The 26,812-nt window shown below is 45.4% G+C and overlaps 5 protein-coding genes and 1 long non-coding RNA gene across 11 annotated transcripts in view; 4 read left to right on the forward strand and 2 right to left on the reverse strand.

The window, feature by feature from the left end:
* Positions 1–58: 58 nt before the first annotated feature.
* On the reverse strand, positions 59–5,564 carry fzr1a (fizzy/cell division cycle 20 related 1a). The gene is made up of 14 exons (XM_027006489.3): positions 5,397–5,564; positions 4,487–4,606; positions 4,162–4,290; positions 3,901–3,964; positions 3,657–3,787; positions 3,139–3,221; positions 2,846–3,029; positions 2,445–2,510; positions 2,222–2,324; positions 1,867–2,051; positions 1,432–1,665; positions 1,095–1,199; positions 732–824; positions 59–586 (listed from the first exon to the last, which is right to left on the reverse strand). Exons 2-14 carry the CDS (start codon positions 4,553–4,555, stop codon positions 545–547), a joined length of 1,488 nt encoding a protein of 495 aa, XP_026862290.1. The 5' UTR covers positions 4,556–4,606; positions 5,397–5,564; the 3' UTR covers positions 59–544.
* Positions 5,565–6,189: 625 nt separating this feature from the next.
* On the forward strand, positions 6,190–8,526 carry LOC113575153 (putative nuclease HARBI1). Its single transcript, XM_027006491.3, has 2 exons — positions 6,190–6,503; positions 6,697–8,526. Exons 1-2 carry the CDS (start codon positions 6,333–6,335, stop codon positions 7,918–7,920), a joined length of 1,395 nt encoding a protein of 464 aa, XP_026862292.2. The 5' UTR covers positions 6,190–6,332; the 3' UTR covers positions 7,921–8,526.
* A 57-nt stretch (positions 8,527–8,583) lies between these two features.
* dohh (deoxyhypusine hydroxylase/monooxygenase) lies at positions 8,584–11,011 on the forward strand. Of its 2 annotated transcripts, none has more exons than XM_027006493.3 (5): positions 8,584–8,708; positions 9,018–9,312; positions 9,664–9,740; positions 9,884–10,139; positions 10,426–11,011. In XM_027006493.3, the coding sequence occupies exons 2-5, from the start codon at positions 9,039–9,041 to the stop codon at positions 10,740–10,742; spliced, it is 924 nt and encodes a 307-aa protein (XP_026862294.3). In that variant the 5' UTR covers positions 8,584–8,708; positions 9,018–9,038; the 3' UTR covers positions 10,743–11,011. The 2 variants fall into 2 exon arrangements, with proteins under 2 accessions (XP_026862294.3, XP_026862293.3); XM_027006492.3 differs by having other exon boundaries at positions 8,590–8,708; positions 8,999–9,312.
* Positions 11,012–15,601: 4,590 nt separating this feature from the next.
* Positions 15,602–17,235, forward strand: LOC145653672 (uncharacterized). Its single transcript, XR_014119829.1, has 3 exons — positions 15,602–16,043; positions 16,437–16,686; positions 16,842–17,235. It is a non-coding gene; the product is annotated as an uncharacterized LOC145653672 (long non-coding RNA).
* A 1,292-nt stretch (positions 17,236–18,527) lies between these two features.
* The window catches only part of nfic (nuclear factor I/C), a 113,832-nt gene continuing 105,547 nt past the window's right edge, over positions 18,528–26,812 (reverse strand). The window contains exons 13-15 of one of the 5 annotated variants that reach the window (XR_014119828.1): positions 26,015–26,313; positions 23,760–23,834; positions 18,528–21,415 (exon numbers count right to left, since the gene is read on the reverse strand). The gene's annotated coding sequence lies outside the window, so the exon portion shown is untranslated. Of the gene's footprint in view, positions 26,314–26,812 lie in introns of all 5 variants that reach the window. The other 4 variants (XR_014119825.1, XR_014119827.1, XR_014119826.1 and 1 more) reach the window with 4 other exon arrangements.
* smim24 (small integral membrane protein 24) lies at positions 20,663–22,063 on the forward strand. Its single transcript, XM_027006509.3, has 3 exons — positions 20,663–20,753; positions 21,278–21,410; positions 21,930–22,063. Exons 1-3 carry the CDS (start codon positions 20,687–20,689, stop codon positions 22,015–22,017), a joined length of 288 nt encoding a protein of 95 aa, XP_026862310.2. The 5' UTR covers positions 20,663–20,686; the 3' UTR covers positions 22,018–22,063.

The following is a 26,812-nucleotide window of genomic DNA, read 5'->3' on the forward strand; positions in this document are numbered from 1 at the left end:
TAGTGATGTAAACTATACTAATAAAAATTTTCCCCCAGACAAAACAAACAGGGCAGAGTTTCTGTTTCAGGCTGCTGTATTCCTCGTTTTTAAAAACGGCAGGCACTGGCTGTTTGTGCCACATGGTGTCATAATCTTTATACCCTTTTTCTGTTTTCTTATTCCAGTAAAAGAATTTACATTACTAACAAATTAGCTCCCCAGTGCTGCAGCCATATATTAAGCCAACCTCTCCCCCCCCCGCCTGCCTTAAGGCTTGTATTATACATACTTGCATTATTAGACAGATCATGGGTTTAAAAACAAACTGTACATGAACATTAATAAAAAAAAAAAGACACAAACTTAGCACAATGACACTGAAATGACGAATCCAGCTGTGGAGCAGCAGCAAACGCTGAAGTCTGATAAGCCAAAGTTTAAACGTGTCCTCTTACAGTGCCTCGTCTGCCACGGGAGAAAACCGAAGCCTTGCCCTGAGCAGGGTGTGTAAGACGCACGTGTGATGACGTGGCAGTGAAGTCCTTCACGCACAGCTGCGCCTCTATCGGATTCTGGTGAACAGGTTTAGAACGGACACAGATTCCTGAAACAGAGAGGGTCATTATGTGTGCGCCTCAATAAAACACGCAGTACCCCATTAAGACTCAGCGAAGACCTCGAGAAAAGCTGGAGCTCTTCTCTGGCACCCAGCTCTAACGCCCTTTAAACACGTCACACTGGCACCACACCTTTGTTGATCGCGTTTTGCTAAACACATTCCAGAATCGCAGCGTCTCATCTCCGGCTCCTGTCACGATGGCTTCGCCGTCCGGAGACATCGCCTGAGGCAGAAGGGTAAAATGTTAACCTACGGCCCAGTTCAGCCCGCACAGCCAGGAAACCAGGAATCATCCTACTTAAATTATGCAAATGACCATTTACATAATCTATGCAGTTCTAAAAGGGCAGGAGTGTGTAGAAACTTGGTGCGAGAGCCCAGTACTGCTTTAATGCTCCATACACCATAAAGTGTTTCAGCTTAGTCAGGCATGTTGTAGATAGAACAGCAGACGCACTAAGACCCTGAAACAGGAAGGTGGAGCCACACTCACCAGGTACAGGACCCTGTAGGAGTGGCCCGTCAGTTTGGCTATCTGAGTAAGTGAAGGGTACTTCCACACTAGGATCTGGTTTTGAGAGTAGCCGTGTGTGCTGACCTGGAAACAGTTTCACAGAACAATATCACCAGCCATGTCCCTTTTTTAAACACGAGTAATGGGAATGACAGTATCTACATTATTCATCGCTGAGATTTTTATCCAACGAACGAAACACGTGACTACGATCAGCTAAACGGGAACGGCGTTACTGCTCTCCTGTGTTTACTCAGACAACAGGTCACAGGTCAGAACTGCTGAAAAGGCTGTGTGTGTCTGTGCGCATGCTCACCAGTTCGTTGGTGTGTTTGGACCAGGCCAGGTTGCAGACCTGCGAGCCTGTGTCTATGCACTGCAGCGGCTGCCCCGTCAGCGTGTTCCAGAAGCGGATGCAGCGGTCGGCTGTCCCTCCACCGGATGCCAGCAGGCCGTGCTGGTGTGGCGACCAGGCGATGGCCTTCACTGCCGCCAGGTGCTCCGTGTACTGCTGCACGGGCGCTATGCTAGAGTGGTTCCACACCAGCAGCTGAGGGGGCAGAAAAACACGAGCAGAGAGCGTTCAGAGAGGAGAGAGGGGATGTTCAGATTCTAGAGTGCTACACAAGGTGTTATGTTTTTGCAATATTATTTAAAATATCACATCATACTTGAGAAATAATGAGGAAGACACTCAGTCTGGGTAATTAGTCGCTGCACTCACTCAACATTTTAAATATGGCTGAGTTACCTTGTTGTCATTCCCTCCCGAGGCAAGCAGCTGGTGGTCTGTGCTCCACTTCAGGCCGCACACCTCCTGCCTGTGTCCCTGGAGCCGGCGCTCCGACTGCAGGGGAGGCGTCCGGATGTCCCGCTGCAGGATCATGCGGTCCCGACTGCCCGATGACAGCTGGTCTGCGTTCCATGCCAACGCACCTGCAGGCAGCAGGAGAGCCCGCAGGAAGAGATTAGGCACGCGTGCACAGAACAGCAAGGTAACAGAGCAGCAGTAGAGACTGGAAGACAAACAGGAAAGTTCAAGGTCCAGCTATTGCTGGCCATCAGGCGAGCGCTCTACACTCAGAAGACGTCGTAGGTAACCTTACCGACTCTGGCTGTGTGGCCCTCTAGTGCAAATAGTTTCTTGCCTGCGGCTGCATCCCAGATTTGCACAAACCCTTTGTGTGTGCCGACTGCCACAAGACTCCCCTGGAGCAAGACAAGTCCCTCATTCAGATATCTGCACCATGTTAACTGCCAGGAGCCGAGTCACAACTACGGCAGTGTCCAAAAGTGTTAAATGATGATGGTAATAGCAAATTCGCTCACCCTTTCTGACCAGCCAACGGACGTCACGGAGTCTCCCTCAACGGACAGGTCACACAGGCGCGTTACCTGCACACAGATCACAATTTAAATGTTACTAGAACAAAGCTGTGTGAACACAAAAAGCCACTGGTGATCAGTAATCCTGACAGGTTTTCAAAAGGGGATTCCAATCTCAAAACTGTGTTTCTTTTGTTTGTTGGGAGTTATGAAAAGAGAATAAATGCTACATGCTTTTGGAAGAGAGGTGAAGAAAGGAAAGAAAACTTTAATCTTTGATTAAAACAAACTAGTTTTGTTTTTGAGAACATGCATCCTTTCAAACAGCCCTCGCCACCCACATTGCTGCAGTGAGTGTGTGTGCAGGTCCCCTCTAACACATGAGAGAATCTGGCAGGTCATACTTGGCTCGTGCATGCACTCCACAGGTAGACGCAGGTGCCCAGTCCAACACTGAGGACATTTAAGGAGGACCAGTCCACCAGGTTGAGGTAGAAATCATCTTGCAGCTCTGGTGCATCAAGCACCTTAAACGGGATCTTGGAAATTTTGCGAGTGGGTTTCCTTGGCGAGCGTAGCAGCTTTTGACTAGAAGGGGACACACAAAGAGCTGTATCAGTAAAGACCATTAACACTCTAGAAGGACCCACACAAAAAGGCGTGTCAGTAAAGACGTTAATGCTCTCGTGGCGTTTACCTTTTACTGCTTACAGGGGACAAGGAGTACGGAGAGACACTGTTACCCTCATCAGGCGTCAATCTCTTGGCACTGAGAGAATACTGCAAAACCAAAGACTTTTAATACACATCTATACATACTGCCTAGTGTTGCCAAACTAGGGTTATATTAGTGTTAGTTAATCATCATGATTACTTGTATTAATTCTATATCAAACCTTTTTTTAAGCACCAAGCAGATGTGTTTAAGAAAAAAGTGCAACAACAAACTAAAGGAAATCCTCAAGTCTGCACTGGCTCTTGTGTATTAGCAAACATCAGTTCTTCTCTGTGGTCTGTTGCATAAGCATTCAGTTCAAACATACTAAACACAGCCACGTGATGTCGACGATATCAAAACTGCAAACAATATTCTTAGGATGACAAGCAATCCCACATGCAGTGCCCTGGTGCTAGTCGCTGTGATATGCACCACTGGAAACACCACATGGGACTGTTGTGTTTTTAATCCCACGCATGAGCACGAAGGAGGCTTACATTAAAGAGACTCCTCCTCTCTGGTGTGGACGGCTGCAGCCTCCTGTCCTCCGTCTGCGGATCCTGAACTTTCTCGATTCCGGCTCCCAGCAGCTCATTCTTCAGCAGCGCCGAGTACGCCAGACCATCCGCTGGCAACCAAAAGTCCAAACTTGCTGAGTGCAATTACAAACCAGCTCCCAGCATGAATGTTGCTGTTTCCAGCAACTATTTCTTGCAGACGGAGGCCAACGCTCAGTCTCACCTTTGCCCGTGTCTGATGTTGCATCCTTGGTTTTCTTATTCTGGCTTGGGGACTTTTCATTCTCCTGAGTGAGGCAAAGTACAAATCAAAACTTCTCGTTCTCTACCTTCCGACGGAAAGGGCTGCAGTTCACACATGAAATCAGACCTTCGAACCGACACACAGTTCCTTTTTATTCTAGTGCTAGGCTTAGTCCGTATCCTGGAAAATTAGCCATACAAAATCACTGCATGACCTGAAGAGGTAAAAATGAGAATTTACATTGATCCTGTGGAAATTGATACTCCAGTTGGCTCCTGCGCGTGACGGTATGAACCGATCCCCGTGCTTGCTAGGTGAGGACATTGGTGACTTGGTGGGAGTTAGATGACATATTGCATCTGTTACTTTCTGCATGAGAAATATTTAGATTTAAAAGGGGCAGGGAAAAAAATGTACATAAGTGTTTGTTTCCCAGATGCATCATAGAACAAAGTTCAATGCACTGACAGAGGAGATATTCTCTAAACACTTAACAGCAAAACTCCCATGAAATGAGACTGTGGTATTTGTAACATGCACGTATTGTGTGAACTGAGGTACTCACAACAGGGCTGGCATTGTCATTCTGGACATTGATCTGCCGCAGTAACCGTCGCTCATAGTCCTGATCCATGGAGTTTACCGGTCAGACAGGAGAAGTTACCCCCAAGTATACAGTCCCAAACTAAAAGGAACAAAAATTTAAATAAGATTTTTTTCTGATTTAATAAATGATCTGATCTAGAGCTATGCATTAGACACTTAAACCTGCCGAGCATCTTAGGAAATGAAATTTTGCCCTGCTGATCTAGAGTCAGCTGGGCGACTAAGACAAAAATTGACAGAGAATTAATCTCATCCTACAGCTGTACCCAGACCAAACCAATCTAAAGAGAACTAGTTAAAGCTGTATTTCTTCAGGTTTATCATCTGGCTTTAAATTAGATGTCTGTGGTAAAGGCATCTCCAGCTCGAAAACATCACAAACATCGCACCCGTCTGTCAAGCTGATTCTCAAAACGACAGATTAAGACGCCACACACACCCAGCGCTACACAACCCTGAGAAAGCTGAGAACACAGCAGTTTGGTCCAATATTTGCAAACAGTTGTTCCGGGAACCCCAATGCCGGCATTAATTTACATTTACATTCACAGCATTTAGCTGCCGCTCTTATCCAGAGCGACTTACAGTCATGACTGAGTACAACTGAGCAACCGTGCAGCCACGAGCAGCAAACGGGGCTGCCCAACCTCACCAACACACAGCTACGCGAAGCGTGTCGGGTTATTAATGACAGTGACATGCTCAGAGTTACATGCTCTGCTGTTCAGAGTAGCGTAAACAACACAGTTCTCCAGCTGACGAGACACGAGCGCACACACGAGCGTTACTACGATAACGCGGGCTAGGATCGAGCCCTCCTTAGCCAGGCTAGCTAGCCAGCTAGCTGTTTGACACAAATCCCCACTTACCAAAATCTTTCAGTTCGATGAACAGACACTGAAAATGACCAAAGAGGAAGTAAAAGAAAGCGTTCGGCGCGTCTTTGAGTTTTAAACTTGCCGTACACGCATTATTAGCGCTATCGCTGCGTGCGGCTAGCTAACGAGCTAAGTGTTTACCACGGCACTGCAAAGCACTGTGGGTAAGAAGGCGAACGAGGACGTCATTACATTTGAAACAAAACAAGTGACGTCACATCCGTAAATAAACGTGCAGGCCGGTATAAGGCGCTCAAGCGGGACCAACGCATTCATCTCATATCCATACAGCAAAAAAAAAAAAAAAAAAACCCATCGAAAAAAATAATGGCCTTTTATTTTTACACATTTATGTTTTAAGCACAGGCTAGTGGTCGGAGAAATGAAGTGTGAGGAACAGATCTGGAGGATCAAGACTCTGTTCAAACTGTGACTTAAACAAGATACACAATTACCCGTTTAGAAAATATAGGAATGATGTTTACGTGCCTCGCCAGCTGTAATAAAGCCTATAAAACAGTGATATAAAAACATAAAACAGTGCACAGTGCGCCTTGAGTCACTGGCTTGAAATGTGAAATTGTTGCAACCTAACGAACAAGAAGTTATATGAAACTACAGTATTATTTTGTAGGTGATATTTTGTAGTTTACACAATCATCATCATCATCATCATCATCATCATCATCATCATCATCATTATTTTTATTTCTCACTAGAAATAATTGCTGAATCGTGAAAAGGAGAAAAGGGGCGGGGCCTTAATCCGGAAGTAGATATCGTCTGCGCGTCTCGAGTGCTGTACTTTCCCGTGTAGCTGTGCTCAGCTCGCCTCATATATCCCTGCTTGGGTCTTAATGTGTGCTTGGGAAGTTTGATGAAGTACGAGTTAAATAGCTGCACGATTCGTTAATTAGTCGCCCCTAAATGTGCAGTGAGATGGACAAGGACGCTGCGCAGTACAAGTGTCTACTTGCGTGCAGAATTAAACGACGAAAAGAAGAGATACAGAACTTCATCTTGGCGAGACGAAATGAAATTCAGAAGCGAATAAGATATCGAAGATATCTTTTCCACAAACACGAGAGAATGAGAAAGGTTTGTTATGGTTGTTGTCTTGACATTGAAAGTCAGTTGGGACCGTCACCGACGGGTGTGTCGACCGTGAGATCTTGAAGAACCTTCCAGGCCTGCTAGATGTAACTAGGCAGCTACAGGTCCTGAACTCGTGTCTGACAAGCTGTCGGTCCTCTACACGCCACTGACATTACAGATCTTTCCTCTTTCCTAGATGCCGTTACCCACCAGCCTGCGCAGCCAGCGTGTCCCACACCCGTCCGGCCCAGACTGGTGGGAGAGGGCTGTGACGACCGAGTTCGGACCCCAAGACTGGCTGGAGAAGTTCCACATCACAAGGGACATCTTCTTCCTGCTCTGTGCCAAGCTGAAGCCACGACTGGAACAAGCGCTCCCGCGGCCCTCCAGACAGGCCGTGGCGCTAGAGAGACGCGTGGCCATGGCGTTGATGCGTTTGTCCACCAGCACGGAGTACCGCTACATCAGCGAGCTGTTCGGGGTTTCCGTGCCCACCGTGTCTCACTGTGTGCGGGAGGTGTGTGAGGCCATCATTTTGCTCCTTAAGCCTCTTTACATGCATTTACCGGGCAGCCACGAGCTGGAGGAGAACGCCAGGCAGTTTCACTCGCAGTTCGGCTTCCCTCACTGCGTCGGCGTCATCGACTCCCTGCACATCCCCGTCAAGTCGGCATCGCAGGTGGCTGCAGCCGTAGTGCAGGGCTGTTGGAACAGCCGGGGCTGCCGCTCAGTGGTCCTACAGGGCGTGGTGAACGCCCAGGGCATATTCTGGGACGTTTGTGCAGGGTTCCCCGGCAGCACCGATGACCTGACTGTCCTGCAGAGCTCGGAGCTGTGGACCATGGCGGGCCAGGGGGGGCTGTGCCCTCAGCCGTCGCGGCAGCTCCTGGGCCAGGTGCTGGGCTACCTCCTGCTGGGCGACGCAGGATACCCCCTGCAGAGCTGGCTGCTGAAGTGCTACCCACCCTCCCCTCAGCTCACGCCCCAGCAGCACAGCTTCAACGCCCACCTGAGCCACTGTCACGGTGTCGTCACACACGCCTTCCAGCGGCTCCGAGCTCGCTGGCAGTGTCTGCACAGTGGGAACGACGGAGACTTGGACCTGGTGCCCAAGATGGCTGTGGCGAGCTGCGTCCTGCACAACATCTGCAACGTCCATGACGTCCCGTTCAAAGAAGAGTGGCTGGTGGCGCTGAGCCGGAACGGATGCCCCCAGCCCTGCAGCGTGGCCCCTGCGTACATGGACGACCCCAACGCAGAGGCTGTGCGCGCCTTGCTGTGCAGCTACTTCCACCTGCAGCAGAGGAGGAAGGCGCATGCACAGACCCTGCCCTCCTGCCCGGGCCCGGCTTGCCCCGCTCTGCCCCTGCCGCCACATGGGGGCGCTACTGCGCCCACACAGCTGCTCACTATGCTCTGACCCACCGCTTATCTGTTTACATGCGGTGATTTGAGACCTTTTGAAATTGTACAGTGCCCTGGATGTAATGCAGAATGCGGTCAGAGGGACAGAGGAAGCAGAAGGCTGTGTGTGAAAAAAACAAAACAAAGTAGCAGAAAAAAACTAGTTTACTGTGTGCTTCTCTAAAAGTAAAACACTGGCTGGCCATGAAAGAATTCTAACACAAATTAATCCATAATGATCATGTTTATTTTAAATGGAGCAGTGAGTATATATCAAAACGGAGCAACACGAATTGTATTATGCATGTTATGTGTAATGTATGTTGGCAGTTGCTTTGAACGTTTTTGTTGCAGTACAGTCTTCCTTCTTAACTGTCTGTTGTTGGCAACAGGACATTAATTATAATTCTATTGTAAAGGTTAAAAATATTATGAAAAATTGTAAATTCAAAATATTTTATTTTTAATATTGATCTTGTAGTGATTTTGTTTGCACATTATCAATATTATGAAATGTACTTGCTACTCTACAATTGTCATTTATGGTGCGCCACTAAAAATGAAAAAGTAAGTGCAAATTACGTAACGAATGACCATAATAAAGTGGAACTAGTGTATTGTGTTTTGTGGTCATCTTGCCTCTCCTCTCATGAGGGTGTTGGACGCAGCCATTACTCCCGTCCAACAGGCGGCGCCATCAGCGCAGTGTATCTTAAGACATTTTCTTGGTACTCACGAGCAGACACTGCCTGAACTGAGGGCATGATGAGTTAACAGCAATTGGTGGCTAAAATACTTTTTCCGGTAAGTATATATAGCATTTACAGCAGAGCAAAAGAAACAAAAGATTTGTGCGCTGAAAGACCTAAGATCTTTTAACGTTAGCGAGGTTACGTTCAGTATGCCTGCCGATCTGAACGTTTATCCTGTTAGCTAATCAGCCTTCAGGTCTGGAATACGCCCCAGATCAGTCACAATAGTCGTAAATTCTGCACGTTAGTTGACGTTATATCACATAGATGACTCTTCTCCTTTGATCGTATGTGGATTTCCGGTGTGCTTCCCGATTCTCCTGACAACTTTGATGGCTTTAGGTGATCTGTTGATGTACAGATGAGCCACCCCTGAGCCGACATGGCATCCGAGCAGGACGTAGCGGCAGTGGGCCGCATACTGGTCAACCCGCAGCAGGATCTACCGACGCGGTTCAGAGCGCTTTTTACGCTGCGGAGCCTCGGAGGCCCAGAGGCTGTTCAGTGGATCAGCGAGACCTTCGAGGACGAATCTGCGCTCCTGAAGCACGAGCTGGCCTACTGCCTGGGACAAATGCAGGATGAGCGCGCGCTTCCCATCCTGGAGACGGTGCTGAAAGACACCAAGCAGGAGCCGATGGTCCGGCATGAAGCAGGTGAAATGGCCTCCCCCTTATTTCTTTACGGTACACCTCAAAAGTCCTAGATTACACCGTCAGTGATGGGATTCTGACAGTGAACCTCGGTCAGTTCTTCACTGGGGCAGTAGAGGTGGAGAGCAGATATTGAAGTTCATACATTGTCACCCCAGACTGGCATAAAATGACAATGATATGAGAAACAGGACAATAACTATAGTTAAAGGTACAAGATAATTAAATTATAGAGCACTATAGTAATGTTGTCGGCTATCTTGTGTATACATGCTGCGGTTTTCAATCGGTTAATCTCATGGTTAGGGACTACAGGCACCACCATGAGCCTAAAGATTTTGTCCATATCCATAGGTGAGGCTTTGGGAGCCATCGGGAATCCAAAGGTTTTAGATTTACTAAGACAGTATTCCGAGGATCCGGTCATTGAGGTACGACATGTCTGACTTTCACAACTGAACCACAGAAGCCTGACAGAATAATAAAGTCTGGGTGTAAAATCATAAGGAATGGGAAAACACTGCATTAAGAGTTCCATTGACTTGCACTGCTGTGTGTGTGTGCTGACGTGCAGGTGGCGGAGACGTGCCAGCTCGCTGTAAGGAGGATCGAGTGGCTGATGAATGGGGGCGGAGTGGAGAGTTTTGGAGAGGGCGCAGACAGCAGCCCCTACAGCTCGGTGGACCCGGCGCCTCCAGCACCCAGGAGGAGCATGGCTGAGCTAAGGAAGCAGCTCCTGGACGAGGCCCTGCCCCTGTTCGAGCGCTACAGAGCCATGTTCGCCCTCAGGAACCTGGGCACTGAGGAGGCCGTGCTCACCCTTGCAGATGGTGAGGTCCGGTTTGGTCATATTTTGCTAAATTATTTCTGCAGGTAGATCTAAAGCTAAAAGCTACGTTTGCATCAATAGCGTACAGTTATCTTAGCACTGTTGTCCTGCTTTACTCGCCATTTTATAAACAGCACAGCAGGAGATGAAATATAACCTAAAACTAATTCTAGGAGAGCTCGTAATCTTTCCACCTCTCTTATACATTGTAATGCATAAATAAATAAGCCAATGCGTATAACTAAAGTTTATGTTTAGCGTCTGATCTCTGGGTTCTGTGTGCGCAGGTCTCCGGTGCTCCAGCGCTCTGTTCCGGCACGAGATTGGCTACGTGCTGGGGCAGATGCAGCACGAGGCCAGCATCCCGCAGTTGAGCGCTGCCCTGGAGGACGAGCAGGAGAATGCCATGGTGCGGCACGAGTGCGCTGAGGCGCTGGGCTCCATCGGCCACGTCGCCTGTCTGCCGCCGCTGCGCCATTATTGCGGCCACGGCGAGCGCGTGGTCAGGGAGAGCTGCATGGTGGCGCTGGACATGCTCGCGCATGAGAGCAGCAGCGAGTTCCAGTATGCGGACAGTCTGCTGCGCGTGCGCACGGCACAGTGAGTGGGCTAGCTCCCCCCTGCCAGCCTGCTCCGCGCGTGTGTGTGTATGTGTGTGTGTGTGTGTGTGTGTGTGTGTGTGAGAGAACAATGATTACAGTCTGCTGCCCTTTTAATGGCCATGTGTGGCCACTCTGACCACCACCCTGCTCACTGATTTCAGAACTGTGTAACCCACCTCCCTCCAGTTCTCTCCTTCAGACTGCTCACTGAAATATGACACCCTCTAGTTTTCTCCCGGAGAGAATAAAGTCGTCATCTTGTAAGAAATAACGGCCAATTTCTTCCTTTTTGAAACTGTTTGTCTAGTTTCTAAACTGAATTAATTCAGGTAATTTTCTGTACTTCTGTAATATTTCAGGTTTTATGTTAGCCCTCATGTTGTCATTGTCAGTTTGGATTACACCATATGAAAATACATTTTTAATAATTTCAGAATGTTTGGGGACACAGTGGTATGTGTAGTGTGTTGGACACCACCAGCCCAGTACTCCTCAGCTCTGGAAAATGTTTATTTACATTTATGGCACATGCTCTTATCCAGAGCCACTTACAAAAGTGCTTTGTCATTTACTCATAGAATACATCCTAGTACAGTACAGTAGGTCAGTCCAATATACCAATGAACTAGAATAATGTAGAATACAGGGATGAATGCTGATGCCTAAAAGTACAAAATACATAATGTCTATTTTAAACAATGATAAGTGCTATAAACAATAAGTGCTAGAGTTTGTTAAACAACATAAACAATACCCTACAATAAGTACTAATTTAGTCAGTCAATACGGGAGCAGTGTCAGTTGTCCTTTAAATATTCTGCAAATAGATTAATCTTTAGTCTGCGTTTGAAGACTGCAAGGGACTCTGCTGTCCGGACAGCAAGTGGGAGTTCATTCCACCATCTTGGAGCAGGATAGAAAATAGTCTCCATGCTTGTCTTCCATGAGGCCTGAAGCACAGTATTTCAAGCTGAGCTGTACTTGAGGTTCGAAGTATTCGAGGTACAGATTGGGCTTTGACCACTGATCTCATGTATGAAGGAATGGTCCATTTTTGACTTTGTATGCAAGCATCAAGGTTTTAAATCTGATGTATGCAGCTATAGGGAGCCAATGAAGGGAGTGCAACAGTGGAGTAACGTGTGAACTTTGGAAGATTGAAGATCAGTCGTGATGCTGCATTCTGGACAAGTTGTAGAGGTTTGATGGCGCTTAGAGGAAGACCAGCAAGTAGCGAGTTGCAGTAGTCTAGCTTTGAGATCACAAGAGACTGCACAAGCACCTGGGTAGCTTCCTGTGAGAGAAAGGACCAAATCCTTCGTATGTTACAAAGGAGGATTCTGCAAGACCGGGTTAGATTAGAAACGAGCTGAGAACAACTGGTTGTCCAAAGTTACGGCCAGGCTACGGGCAGTTTCAGATGGTGATACCAGGGAGTTCTTGAAGGAAACTGTGAGGTCATGGTAAGGGTTGGGAGTACCTGGAATGTACAGAAACTCAGTTTTACTGGGGTTGAACTTCAAATGGTGGGCATGTCATCCATGATGCAATGTCAAATCTGGAGACCTGTGTGTCAGAGGGTGGAAAAGAAAGAAATAATTGAGTGTCATCAGCATAGCAGTGGTAGGAGGAACCATGAGAAGATATTACATCACCAAGAGAACGAGTATACAAGGAGAAGAGAAGGAGGCCTAATACTGAGCCCTGTGGAACACCAGTGGAGAGTCTACACGGTTTGTATGTGGATCCTCTCCATGTCACCTGACAGGACCGTCCCTCCAGATAGGACTGAAACCATCATTTGCAGAATATTTAAAGGACAACTGACACTGCTCCCTTATTGACTAACTAATTTAGTACTTATTGTAAGGCATTGTTTATGTTGTTTAACAAACTCTAGCACTTATTGTTTATAACACTTATTGTTTAAGATTGACCTTATGTATTTTGCACTTCTAGGTATCAGCATTCATCCCTGTATTCTACAGTATTCTAGTTCATTGGTATGTTTAATTCTAACCTACTGTACACTTTTGTAAGTCACTCTGGATAAGAGCTTCTGCTAAATGCCATAAATGTAAATGTAAATCTCCAAGCAGAGCTAGTCACACCAAGCCTGTAGAGAACAGAGAGAAGAATGTTGTGGTTCACTGTGTCAAAGGCTGCTGAAAGGTCTAGAAGAATCAAAACAGATGACAGTTTGGCAGCTTTAGCAGCATGAAGTTCCTCGGTCACTGCTGTGAGGGCTGTCTCTGTAGAATGTGCCGGTTTGTAGCCAGACTGATTGGAATCATGCAGCTGGTTCTGGGTGAGAAAAAGAGATAATTGATTGTAAACTGCTCATTAGAGGGCTTTTGAGAGGAAAGACAGGTGATACCAGTCTGTAGTTGGTAAGGCTGCAGCCATCGAGTGTCACCTTCTTGAGGATTGGTACCACCCTGGAGGTTTGGAATGCAGTAGGCACGTATCAGGTAGGGAGGACTTAGCGGGTCTAGAGGAGAGAGGGCACAGAAGATTCATTGATGAGGAGAGTGTAGAAATGAAAGTATCCAAAGAGAGAGGATAGAGAGTCAAGGTGAGGAAGGGTGGACAAAATAGAAGTAACGGAAGAGGGAGTTATGGAGTGCAGATTGAGACAGAGGAAGGAGGAACATGTTGGAGAGGACTGGATGGAAAGAGAAGGAAGGGAGAGAGAGAGAAGGATGGAAAGTGATGGTCAGAGAGGTGGAGGGGGGTGACTGTGATATCCGATGTGGTACGGGTGAAGATCAGGTCCAGAACATTGCCCGCTTTGTGAGTCAACCCCAATTTTCTTACTCACTTTTAAGGTGTTAAGAATAAGTCATGTGATGGTGTTTTCATGAAAACTTTACTTAAATACTTTAACCAAAGAGGCTGGTTAGACCAGACCTTGTACTATCCGTCACACTACTGTCTTTGGGTTGTTTCTCAGTCACTCTGTCCTGATGCTGAAGTAGAAACATGACGTCCTCACATTCTTTCCCTAAAGTTTCTATGATCGTATAGAAACTAACATTATTTATTTACTTAGTGTATCTCAGGGTCTTTCTCTGACAGTTCTTTCATTAATCCCAGAAGATTAAGACCAAACCCCTGCTGAGCCCAATGGTGGGTTGGTGAGCAGTCATGCGGTGGGTGTATTCATTGTGCTGACTCATTGAAGCGGTGGGTGTTTGGTCTTATTTTAATTTTTAAATGGACTCGAGTCCCTGTTGCCCTGACAGGTGCATAAGGCGCTGAAGGTCTATGTCAAGGTTTTTGTCAGCAGGTTGAGAATGTTTCAGAACATTGCTAGTTAATGGTGCATAGTGGTGTGTTTCATCCATTAAGATTTCTACCCTACCTACATAAGATAATCTGAAATTAACCCTTAGTCTGCTAGTACAGAAGGCCTGGATCACATATGACCAATAAAGTTGCAATCGAATGTGACATTGGATTCACTGTTATTTTAAAGTGAGCTCGCAGCACTCGGCTGTGCAGTTAACGGGGAAACATGAACTCTGTAATAATAGAGTGATTGAAGGTTTTCCTCTGTACTCTGGTGTGTGGAGAACCCAGCCGAACCTCAGCGGGAGGGCCAGTTAAGGACAGCCAGAGCTGCTGGACCCAAACTCGGACTCGACAACAGGGCTACACGGACACCAGCCAGCATAAACCACCCGATGATGATTGCCATTGTAACCATCAATGCCTCCATTACAGCCATCTACTGGATTTACATCCTGACACAAGCCTTCTGCAAGAAAATGGAAGAGGAGTCCAAACTGAAGGAAAACCCAGCATAATCAAATTTAACAAATCTTTAGTACATCTTAGAGGAGGTTTCCTTTATGTGTAAGTTTCAACAAATAGTTTTTTAATATTTATTCTTCAACTAATTTAGTTTGAATGCCTCCATCTGTAGCAGTAGGTCAGCTGCGGGTAACGTATTCCCAGTCATCTTCATGAAAAACATCTGTAACAATATGTAGGAATGTTTCTCTTGGTCTGGTACAGAATATTGCAAACTAGTATGACAGAGTGAAAGATGAAACCTTTCACAGATTGTGTTTTGAAGAGTTACTGTAATGATTTGCTCTGATCAGAGTCCTGAAAGTTCTGTCCACCCTCCCAGTCTCCATCACAAACCAAGCAATTTTTAATTCTCTAATGGAAACTGCTGAAAATTACTCAAGCCTTTCTAATCAGTACAAAGCAACTTCAGAAGAGGTCAAATTTCTCATTTCTTATTTTTTCCTTAAACATATAGTTTCTCTGAAGCTATTCACAGTCAGTGTTTGTTATCAGGCACTTGAATGGTTTTGATCACTGACCCATAATTACACTTCCTCTGACTGACTGCAGTAGAGAGTTTTTCTGTGTTCATTCTCAGCCTGTCAGTAGAACAACTGCGGTTTTTAGCTTGATTTCTCTCTGTCCAGTTCTCCATTTCAGAAGTTGCCATTATAAACTGAAAGTGTTGTACTATAATATGGGTTTGTTGAGGGCTGCTTCTTAGCTCCATGCTGTGAAGTATTCACTCTCAAGCCTGACCAGGTTAGGCGGCTGCTCCACACTAGCTGGCTCAATTATTTATATACTCAGTATAGATTGTAGTTTACACATCTGAGAGCCCTGCGTGAGGTGCATTACAGAGACTGACTCCACCAGAGTCTCATGGACGTTGCTATGGAGGAAAGAAAAGTCAGAGTTACGCAAAGCTGACCCTAGGGCTTTTACGTAGGAAGGTAGGAGTCTATTTCCTACCGTTTTCCTGGAGATATGTCCACCTGCGGAATTCTGCTCTAACTGTAATCTAACACCTCAGAGTTAGATGGCACCTTGCAGGAGAATTGGAACAGTGGAAGGAGTTGTCAGATTGTGGCTGGAGTCAAACTCGCAGTCCTGGCTCAATTTGACCCAAATTATTTAGGTAGAGCTCTTGGCCACAGTAGGGGACAGATGCAGATGTTTGGGTGCAGAAGGGTTCAGAGTGACTAAGTAGATTACAGGGAGAGATTTGAGCACAGAGGTGTGGCAGAAGAGCTGATGATCGCATGATTGAGGTCACATAAAAGGGGGATGAGGAAAGTTCATGTCCCACGTCATAAACACTCCGTGCCGTCTGTCCAGTCAACACGCTTCACAACCAGTGCTCCCAAAACTCCACGATGCATCCTCTCCTGCTCAGCATCATGATGGCCAACACCTCGCTGACGGTGGTCCTGTGGAACTTCCTCCTGTCCCAGGTGTTCTGCAAGAAATTAAAGCCGACGTCCGAGGAGGACCTGCCAGTTTGAGTAAGCAGTGTTTCACCTCACAAACAGTGTTCATCTTGCTGAACTGAAGAGCAGATCTGATTGTCTGAGGAAAATTGCTAAACTTTTAAAATGTTTTTATTTTTGTGCCATTCAACTCTTTACCATTACGATCACATGGGAATGACAGACATTATCTGAGATGCTTAGACACAATAAATGCAAAGAGAATAGATGGATAAAGTTTAGTGACTGTTGAAATATGTTTGTTTGTTTTTTTCCAGATGAGTTTTGTCAATTTTATTGAGGATTTTACTTTGAAAAAGCTTTCAAGAGTTAATCTGTGTCTTTCTGTCCTCTGGCTATCCTCTTATTTTGATCTGTACTGTGCTGTAAAAGTACGTTTCATCTTGGACTTGGTTTATGTTTCCATAGGAAGAGCACCAGGCATGACATCCCATGACATGAGAGTTCCAGAACAGTTCTAGAACACATTTATGTTCTTATGCATTGTTTTCAGAAGGTTCTGAAGCAAGATGCACTGTTTAGTGTTGCTCACTGTTCAACGCAGTCTCTGTCCTGGTTAATTTAATGAGTAATGGGATTTGACAGCAATGCATTTGTGAATGATGGATGAGATTATAAGACACTTGACTGCCTTTCCGTCTGGAGGAAAAATCATCTGGTAATTTCCTTTAGTTTTGAACCAGTTTTAACCTTTATTAAGTGCACATGTGATCAAAAATGGTTGTAAACGCTACAGTGATGTCAGCCTTCACACTTCCCTCCCTCCCTCCCTCTCTCTCTCTCTCTCTCTCTCTCTCTCTCTCGTGTTTACAGGGACCTGACCACTGACTCACAGCCTTCACAATGACTCGTCGTGTAACTCTAGGCAGGGGGAGATGACCTGCGTCTACAGGATTTAGCACAGGATTAGCAGAGTCAGCGCAGGCCAAATGTTCATATCCTGCACACTCGTGTCCACTTCAGCTGTACTGAGATCAGTTCTCACTATTAAAACCCAGTTCTGAATGCTCATGCTTTGACTCATGTCCACTGTTCCTGTGCTGAGTTCCTACTATTACAAGTTCCTACTATTAAACTTTTCAAATTTAGTAAGGAAATTTGAAAAGTTTCTCAATGTGGGCTGACTGAACCCTGATCAGATGTTCAAAAACATTTCTACAGAATTAACTTTGGTGGATTTTTTTAAATGCCAAAAAGTACAAAGCAAATAGAAGCAAATCTAAATTAGAAACATCCTTACAGACTGGATTTTTGGGCTAAACCCAGGGGAGGAGCTGATGGAGGAGTGGGCGTGGTCATCTGAAGGGGGGCTGATAGGGGAGTGGGTGTGGTCACCTGAAGGGGAGGAGCTGAAGGAGGAGTGGGCGTGGTCACCTGAAGGGGGCTGATGGAGGAGTAGGTGTGGTCACCTGAAGGGGAGGAGCTGAATGAGGAGTGGGCTTGGTCACTGGAAGGGGAGGAGCTGAAGGAGTGGGCGTGGTCACCTGAAGGGGAGGAGTGTGTGTGGTCACCTGAAGGGGGGGCTCTGCAGGAAGGTGGGACAGTTTTTCCAGGACTCAAACTCTCTGCAGTTTCTTAGTCACAGCAGATTTTCCCCTTTTTGGCCTTGCAGTGTTGAGGAACGTCCCCATTACCTGCATGTGACGCTCTACAGTCTGAACCCACCCTGGACTCCACATTCTGAGCCTGTCTGCAGTTAATTCTTTATCATTCCCATTGTCATTCTCATCCCTGTTGGCAGTGATTCCCAGTCTTGAACCTGGAGTTGTCCTGCATTGATCATTTCAGTGTTTTCCCTGCTCCAACATTCCTGACTCAGTTCAGCAACTAATTAACAATGCGTTTATTTAAACTTTTTTTAAAGGCTTAAAAGGGTTTGTTTAACAGGGAAGACACTAAAAATTGCAGCACTACAGTAAAACTAACACTCCAGCACCAGTGTATGTGTGAAGAGTATGCAGTGAAATGATTTTAATGTCACATATGCAAATGTTATTGTCATTCATCAATTATGTATTTCCAGGTAGAGATGAATCACTCACTCAGTAATAAATGGTTGAACTCATTTTTTTTTCTTGCTTTCGTTGTCTGTTTTTCTCCTGTTTGAGTACACACCATAGTCAGTGTCTGATCGCCGCTGTAGTCTGATTGTCGCCGTAAGATGGCGCTGTTTACCCCCTGGCACGAGACCTTGCTCTCACTGAAATACCACGCGCAAACGATTCTGCTGACATCATCTGTTAGTAAAGTAAGAGAATAACAATAATAATTTAATAATAGTGATAATCCCAGATATGCCGGCCTACGGCAACACATCCCATGCATACAGAAAATATATTAAAAACAAGCATGTTTATATACATGTATATAAAACTGTATATAAGACAGGTTTGATACATGCTTTCTATGCAATTTGGCTGAATTTATAAAAAACAAAAACCAACATATTTTACTTTAATGCACTTCTGATAAAATGATGCAATAGATGATTGTTTACACACACACACACACACACACACACACACACACACACACACACACACACACACACACAGAAGCTAAATAGTTGAGAGGCTTTTGTAAAACCACAACATGACTAGTCAGGTAGAGCATGTTCCTTGAGTCGGCAGTGAGACAAGGATTACACATGAGGATTATGTTACCAGGATTACACAGGAGCTTTACACGCTGTTAAAGCAGATTTAAAAGGTGGACAGTGCAATACATGTGCATGTACACATATAATCATGAACAAATCAATGCATTTAGCTGACACTTTTATACAAAGCAATTTACAATTATGACACCTTACTCAAATACAACTTGAGTAATTGAGAGTTAAGGGTCTTGCTCAGGGGCCCAACAGTGGCATTGGGGCTTGAACTGGCAACCTTCTGATTACTAGTCGAGCACATTTGTTATGAATGTTCTATTAGTAATATATTTGCATTTAAATACTTTATTGCTTACCAACAACCTCTGTGCCATTTGTGTTTGGTCACAGGATGGTTACTGGTCAATGAAAGTGACACATATAAGAAATAAAGAACTCCAAGATATGCTAATTAGAGTCCATAATTTTCATGCCTTCATAACACTATTGGGAAAATGGGAATATTTGAATATAAAGACAGTAAATGGAATTTATTAAAATACAGCTGTATGAAAAAACTTTAACCTGACTGCACTATACATAACATTGTTCAGGTCAGTGTGACAAACCACAACCCTATTAGCAATAACATCTATGCCATTATCATTTACCTGACACTTTTATCCAAAGCAACTTACAATTACAACTTGAGGGTTTAGGGTCTTGCTCAGGGGCCCAACAGTGGCAACTTGGCTGTGTTGGGGCTTGAACCAACAACCTTCTGATTACAAGTCAAGCACCTTAACCACTGAGACACCACTGCATCAGGACTAGAGCGCTCACCAATAAAAAACATGGAGTATTAACACGGTAGTTAATATAGCAGTAATAACACTGCCATCATGGAAAGCAGATTTATAACCATCACCCTTTCTTAACCCTAACCCTAACATTCACTTTAGCTGGCTTTAAGATTTGACCTAACCCTGACTCTCTGCCTTTCTGAGATAAAATGGGTTCTTACCTTTTGGGAGTTGAAACAGAGGAGCAGTACGTGCTGAGGAACACTGGTCTGCTCACAACACGCATTTACTTGGCAGCTGATGTACACTAGCCAGCGTGTAAATGACAGAAACATATAAAAAACTATCCACACAAACATGGTGTCCGGTTTAACTCCAAAGCCAATATAACACACCTAGCTTTGTTCACAAACTCCAGGATAAAGAGAAGAGATGCTTGATAATTCAGCATCTTAGATCAGAATGAGAGTGAAACTCAGCGGGCAGAAGTGTGTTTGTCTGGGCACCTGGGGTTAAAACACCAGGGCAGGAGTGCGTTTGTATGGGCACACTGGGGTGAAAACACCAGGGCAGGAGTGCGTTTGTCTGGGCACGAAAACACCAGGGCACGAATGTCCTGAACCGTTCTGCATGAATGTCCTGACCCATCCTGCACAAATGTATCTGCAAGTGCTTAATCTCACTGGCTTTATAGTTATGAACTTCAAAACTGCAATAGTCTTACACTTACAGGGCAGCTCCAGCAAATTTTTTTTTTTTTACAGTTTATAAAGTTTATGTTGTACAAATTCAGGATTAAAAAATTCTGCCATAATTTTCTATCACACACTTGATTTCACTAATTCCGTTGGCCATATTTGGCTAAGTGATTTAGGTGGTTGGTACAAAGTTCTGATGAACACTGAATCTGATCTCTCCACCCTAATAAACTTGGAAATCCATTTCTATGATAATGAGGCTTGAAGTAATCTGAAATCACGCTTGTGTTTGTATTCTTGAACACAACACAGCCAAAGCCTCCAAGATTAAATGTTCACAGTCTGTCTCTCAGTGGGTTTAACCAGTATGTATTCACACTCTAATCTACAGTACTGAAAAACCCTTTATCTTTACAGCAGAAGTTTATCTCAAGGCTGATGTTTGCTATTGGTGTCCTGTTCCTTCCCTCATTCTAACTGTACTTTGGTCTTTGAAGGAAGAGCCACCCAGGTACTGGCTGTTCGCTGATGAGACCAGCGTTCAGTAAGGAACACACACTTCTAATGTCTCATCTCAGGAACACACTCGCTTGCTTTTTGCTCTCTGTTTCTATTTGCCAGGCAAAAACGGGTGAGTAAAAATACATTTTCTCTGTTCTTGATCTTTTTTTGATCTTTATAGATTTGCGGGCTTTCTTCAAAAGCCAGATTTAAGATGCTTTTCTAGTTTGATTCCCATTTCCTGGGCATTTCTTTGGTTGCAGTTGTTAATATGTTGTTAATATGCTTTGTTAGATGAAGTACAAATAATGTGGTCTAAGATTAATGGGAAACTTGATAAATCAGCAAACTTTCAACAGCAGATGCAACTACAGAGTTTATCACATAAACACAGTGTGGCTATCACAAACAGTGTGTTTATCACACAAACACAGTGTGGCTATCACAGTATCTAGCTCTGTGCTGGTTAATACAGAGTTCTTTGACCCAGTTGGTCGACCATCAGACTTTTCAGCTCTCCTCAATCCCACTAGACAGAAGGCCAATCAAACACTGAACACCTGGGGCAGGTGTAGTAGGCGTAGTGGACTGGGGCAGAGTCAAACCATGGGTGGGTGCTACAGTGTCAGATGAGCTGTGTGATAAACCACACAGGCAGCCTGAGAACCGGCATACAGGAGAAGACCACGATGCAGCCCTTACTGGTGGGACTGACTGCTGTGGTTGGCTTCCTCTTCATCGTCTTTGCCATCCTCATCATGAAAAGGATCTTTTTCAAGAAAGACAGGTAACCTGAAAGATTGTGAGTTGGTTACAGAAGCACACAAAGAATTGAACCTACAACACATGAAGATAGATAAAGCAATAATAAGACAGTAGAGACTGACTCATTTTGGGAAATTTCTCAAAGTGCCATTACTAAATCAGCAGTGGAACAATGTTGTGGTTTGTGTGATTTTAGGACTATAACATGAGTTTTATTGCTAGACTTGGGCAGTAATTCTGGAGAAACCACACTGCCATGATTGATAACCTAATGGTAAAGCTGTTGTGAAGTTTTTATGACCTTTTATGGCATGTGATGTCGTTTTATCATTGCACATGTTTGGATAGGCTGCTGTCCAAGGTCTCAGTTATGGACCAGCAGTTATCAATACAAAGCAGAAATCAGAGTCTGCATGTGTCTTTGTGCGGTCACGTCTGGCACAAGCTCATCTTGTAAAACTGATTAACCAGCCCATTCTCAGCAGAGCCAGACTCGAGCTCCAGCACTGTCCTGCTGAAGGTTTCTGGTCTTCGTGTGCAGGAACGAGGAGATGGCCGACACCAACGGGTACGACAACAAAGCGCTAGAGGTGGAGGCTGCCGAGGAGCAGAAGGTGACTGGCATGTAAAGTAGGACAGCCTGCAGGACAGATGCAGGACTTCACGTGGGACCTGGACTGCACTGTCAGCTGGGGGCAAATTATGGCAAACGATGGACTTTGTACAGTATCATTTACAAATACAGTTAATTTATACGATTCCTTCAAAGGCAGAATTTGAATGTGAGATTGCACTGGTTCCCTTAGTGAAGTAGAAGTAAAATAAGAACAATCCCAGAATAATTCCTGTCATTACTTCTAACAGCCCCTGGATTGGGCAATTAGTATTTTAGGTTTTGCAGTCTGACATTTGTGGTAATTAGAAATTTGCATGGCCAAGGGCAAATTTTCCCCCAGACCAGATTAACTGTTCACCTCATCAGAGATATTTCTGTCATCATCGCAGTATCAGACTGACCCACTATGGTGGTCAAAGTTTAATGGTAAAATCCTACAGACAGTGTGTGCAGTGCTAGTTGTTACATGGTATCATTTACACCAAGTAAAAAAAGTGTGAACACTCACCATGATATAAAAATAAAGATTTTGTGTTAATGTAGCTGAAATGCACATTTTAAAAACTCAAATGTAAAAAGCCCAGTATGTGCAGGTTTGCTAAAGCGGGTCATATTCGTGAAGTCTTAAGAGCGCCTGTTGTTCAAGGGATCCAGGGTCAAATGACCAATACATATCAACCAGCTCAACCTGTCCAACTCCAGCAAATACCTTCTGCACTAACAGCACTGGATGAGTCACTCGGTGGACACATAACACGGCTCAAAATACGTGGTGTGTTTGCTTCCTGAGCTTTTCAGTAACTGCATATCTTACATTGCCACAACATCCTCATTAATGCAGCATTTGAACTATAATAAAGATGTGAGTGTGAACTCACTGCAGATCCACGCAAGGCACGAGTGCTCGTGGGATTCCTCCGTCATGGGGAGTGCCGGTTTACATATCTGAAAGTCTTCCAGGCTCTGGGTGGGACCGTCTTAATCCGACCCACTGCAGTTATGTCTCAGTGATGCTTGCTAACTTCAAATGAGCCCGACACAACACTTTATTGTGATGAAATGATTTAATTTGTGTGACCCTTTATCAGCTCACTTACCACACAGGCAAAGTTTAACAGCAATAGCGGACAGAGAAGAGATTTCAAGGACAGCCATGGAGGGACAGGGTTAGGGACGAGTTAGGACGGGTGAGTTAGGACAGGGGTGAGTTAAGCCAAGGGTGAGTTAGGCCAAGGGTGAGTTAGGACAAGGGTGAGTTAGGACAAGGGTGAGTTAGGACAAGGGTGAGTTAGGACGGGGTGAGTTAGGACAGGGATGAGTTAGGATGGGTGAGTTAGGACACGGGTGAGTTAGGACAAGGGTGAGTTAGGACGGGGTGAGTTAGGACGGGGTGAGTTAGGACAAGGGTGAGTTAGGACAGGGGTGAGTTAGGACAGGGGTGAGTTAGTACAAGGGTGAGTTAGGACAAGGGTGAGTTAGGACAGGGGTGAGTTAGGATGGGGTGAGTTAGGACTGAGGGATGTTAACAAGGGCTTACGGCAGTATGTGAAGCATGAAAGCAGAGAACGAATGACAGGAAAGCGTGAGAGAGGAAAAAGATACACAGAATGAGAGATACACAGAGAGAGAGATACACAGAGAGAGAGATACACAGAGAGAGAGATACACAGAGAGAGAGAGAGCAACGTGTGTGTGTGAGCATTTGTGTAAGACAGTGAGAGAGAGATTCTGTTTACTCTAAAGTATCCCATCTACCCCGGCTTCTTTGGATGTCGTCTTCCCAGCCTGCTCCTGGGAGACAGCGTCTTTGTAGAGGGGACAGCACCACATCTGTGAGACAGAAAGTAAAGGTTATCTCTCCGTCCACCACTTCAGACGGGAACGCTAACAAGGCAGCTGAACAGGGCAGGCGTATGCGGCAGAAACACACTACGAAACAACAGGAAACGACGTTTCATGCTGACAGAGGTCAGATCACTCCGTTGAGGCACCAGAACTCGCTGCACTGGAGATCAGCCGTAATCCACATCTCACTTCTGGTCACGGATTACGGCTCTGGGGCCTAGTGTGTCCCCAGCCTCTCGATCTGTTTGTCTACACTCGATCTGTCTGTCTGCACACAATCTAGCTCAATTTATGAAGGGGGCTTTTTATGGGGGTACCACCTGCCATGCATATATACACATTTAGGGTACTTTAGTGGTCCCAACATTCGTGCCTGCACTCCAGAGTAGCCACTGCGACACCATGATGATATCTGAACAAGACACAGAGCCATCGAACACAGCAGGTGGCTGCTAACAAACGTGGGTCATTTTCATAATGCAACAGACAGCGCTTTCTTCCAGAATGGCTGGCGTTTGGTGTGCCGGACCGGGAGTGAGCAGACCCAGGGGAGCTGTGGCCGTTTGTGAAGACATCTGGAGCCCATTACTGCTTTTACAAGGGCTTCCCATCGCATTCTGTAAATTGAGATATTAAATTCATAAATGTAGCAAGTAAGCACACAAACTAGAGAAGAGGGGAAAAACCACTATGAAACTTCTGAAGCAGAAAAGTCTAAATAGAGGAAACCAAAACAGCCACAGTTGAAGCATGTGCCTCCCATGGAGCCCTGCGATGACTAAATAAAAGACTCTGCCTCTGTATTTACACTCTGCCTCCTTCCTCTCATTAAAACGGCACCCAGGGCAATATTATCTGTTTCAGTTTGTACCGGTGCAGTCTGAAGTGCGTGGAGAAACCCAGAGTCTGGGCCGGTGAGGTCAGTGAACATCAAAACACGGTTCCCCCCAAGTAAAGTCCAATGCAGGCTTTTACTGCTTTTGATACCTTTCGAAGTGTACAGTAAACATCCCTGTAAAACTGAGTCACGCTAAGGACTTTACCGCGAGGTCTTTACAGCCTTCCAGTTTGTTTACTTACTGTTAATATGGCCATGAAATCTCCAACAAGAACCAGCATTATGGTACCAGCACTACTCCTATAGCTATGGTACACTACTAATAGTTTAATTTTAATGACACAACCTAAGAATTAAAATGCAGACCGCTAGGTTTCTAGCGTCTCTGTAAGGGTAAACACAGGCTTTTCAGCAGGAGCTGTGTTCACTGACGTCTCCACGGTAGCCGGGAAGGGGGCGTGGCTGCTGGGCGTGGACGGCCTGGTCGGCTGCCGTCTCCTGTCATGGCCGCGTGCCTTCGGGCTTCTGTTCTCCAGCTCCTGCCCCGTTTCGTCCGCCGTCAGCGGGACGGTTAAGGCTCCCGAGCAGCTGAATGCAACTTGTTCATGTGGCCATGCCCTGAAGGGAAGACTGTACCTTCCGGAGGGGCGAGTGTGAGGGTTTCACCCCGAGCAAAGCCGTCGGGGCCACAGGGGGCCTCTATGTGTCTCCTCCACTGTCACCAAGGGCGACCTTGAAAAACATAAGTTCTGGGGGGCTCTACTCTAAAAAAGGTTAAAGGTTAAAGGATTCTGTCCTGCTGAACATCATGTACTACAGAATTCCCACTTTCCATTTGTGTAGGAATAATGGGAGATATGAAAGCAGGTCAGTGATATTAACTGTGGGATTAACTATAAGGGATTACAAAATCCAAGACTGGAGATGAAAACCTTTTACACAGACTAATAATTCTGGCATTACAGAGAAAATAAGTGAATATCCCTACTTATGGATTTTGTGTGGTTGCATTATAACATGAAGTTGCATCAGTGGTCACTCACACTTGCATAACTATCTAAGCATTCCCTTATTAAACATTATGGATTTGAACAAGAAATCCAGGTGTTCCAAAATATTTCAAGTCAACAACACATTATACATAGTCCAGAGTCATCCTTCAAAACTTCAATAAACTTCACCCCAAACGTCACCCCAACTTCACTCTAAACTTCACCCCATTTCTGTACCACAGAGCCACAGATGTTTTAACTGGACGCTTGAACATCTGAACGAGCTTTGTATCTATGGCTGTAATTAAACAGCTCCTATGCTGAGACTCACTGACCTGAGCCAGCTCAGGCTGGTGATCTGCAGCAACCTCAGAGTGCGTGAAGACTGGTGCTCCCTGCTCCAGCGTCCTTCTATCTGGGGTAATGGACAGCCGTATGATTGGAGTCAGGTGCGCTCGGTGCCGTCATTGAGCTGAAGTAAAAACACTCCAACGTGGTGTAACATCTTCCTTTTCTGTTGCCTGTTCCATTCAGCTTGTTCTCACAGAACTGGAACTGGGTCCAGGTGTCCAGAGGTTTGAAACACGCGAGCTGTTCCATTCCTCCATTATTAGCCGTAGCTGGTAGAGGGAACCTACAAATCATGGGAGAATCATCTCGTCCCACCAAGGCAATGAAATTGAATTGCTTTATTACAATTCACCAGTATTCTGAATAATTCATGTTCTTCCACAATCTTTCATTGCTGACATTGGCTACAAAAATTGCATAATTAATAGTAATTACCATTTTATTTTTCATGACAAATAAGAACCTCTGAAGAGATTGTGTATGGCGATGGTAATATGACATCTCTCTCCTGAAACACTCCTGCTGCTGCCTTGGGTATTTAGTCAGTGGCCATTTTAGGGACCACTGCCTGTATAAGTGGGGGAACGGAGGGGTGTTATCCCTCAGGGGGATGTGAGGTCACTTGAAGACAGGGGACCTCCACAGGGACCTCAGCTAGCAGACCCCAGGTTGTCTGCTCTCAGAATCAATGTGGATGTACTGCTGTGGTGCATGTGCACGCACACACACACACGCGTGCGCACAGACACACACAGACACACACACACACACAGACACACACA

Source organism: Electrophorus electricus, chromosome 25 (genome assembly GCF_041902795.1).
Source record: "Electrophorus electricus isolate QZ-2024a chromosome 25, ASM4190279v1, whole genome shotgun sequence".
NCBI lineage: Eukaryota > Metazoa > Chordata > Actinopteri > Gymnotiformes > Gymnotidae > Electrophorus > Electrophorus electricus.

Bases quoted from the DNA above. Each gene is read 5' to 3' on its own strand.
- fzr1a (XM_027006489.3), bottom strand. From the start codon at position 4,555: ATGGATCAGGACTATGAGCGACGGTTACTGCGGCAGATCAATGTCCAG. The intron at 3,222-3,656 runs GTAAGCCTCCTT...TTGGTTTTGCAG, and splicing joins AGAGGAGGAGTCTCTTTAAT to TATTCTCTCAGTGCCAAGAG. The intron at 2,052-2,221 runs GTAAGGTTACCT...TGCTGCCTGCAG, and splicing joins GGGCCACACAGCCAGAGTCG to GTGCGTTGGCATGGAACGCA.
- LOC113575153 (XM_027006491.3), top strand. From the start codon at position 6,333: ATGTGCAGTGAGATGGACAAGGACGCTGCGCAGTACAAGTGTCTACTT. The intron at 6,504-6,696 runs GTTTGTTATGGT...CCTCTTTCCTAG, and splicing joins AACACGAGAGAATGAGAAAG to ATGCCGTTACCCACCAGCCT.
- dohh (XM_027006493.3), top strand. From the start codon at position 9,039: ATGGCATCCGAGCAGGACGTAGCGGCAGTGGGCCGCATACTGGTCAAC. The intron at 9,313-9,663 runs GTGAAATGGCCT...CCATATCCATAG, and splicing joins GATGGTCCGGCATGAAGCAG to GTGAGGCTTTGGGAGCCATC. The intron at 9,741-9,883 runs GTACGACATGTC...GCTGACGTGCAG, and splicing joins CCGAGGATCCGGTCATTGAG to GTGGCGGAGACGTGCCAGCT.
- smim24 (XM_027006509.3), top strand. From the start codon at position 20,687: ATGTCTCATCTCAGGAACACACTCGCTTGCTTTTTGCTCTCTGTTTCT. The intron at 20,754-21,277 runs GTGAGTAAAAAT...TAAACCACACAG, and splicing joins TATTTGCCAGGCAAAAACGG to GCAGCCTGAGAACCGGCATA. The intron at 21,411-21,929 runs GTAACCTGAAAG...CTTCGTGTGCAG, and splicing joins ATCTTTTTCAAGAAAGACAG to GAACGAGGAGATGGCCGACA.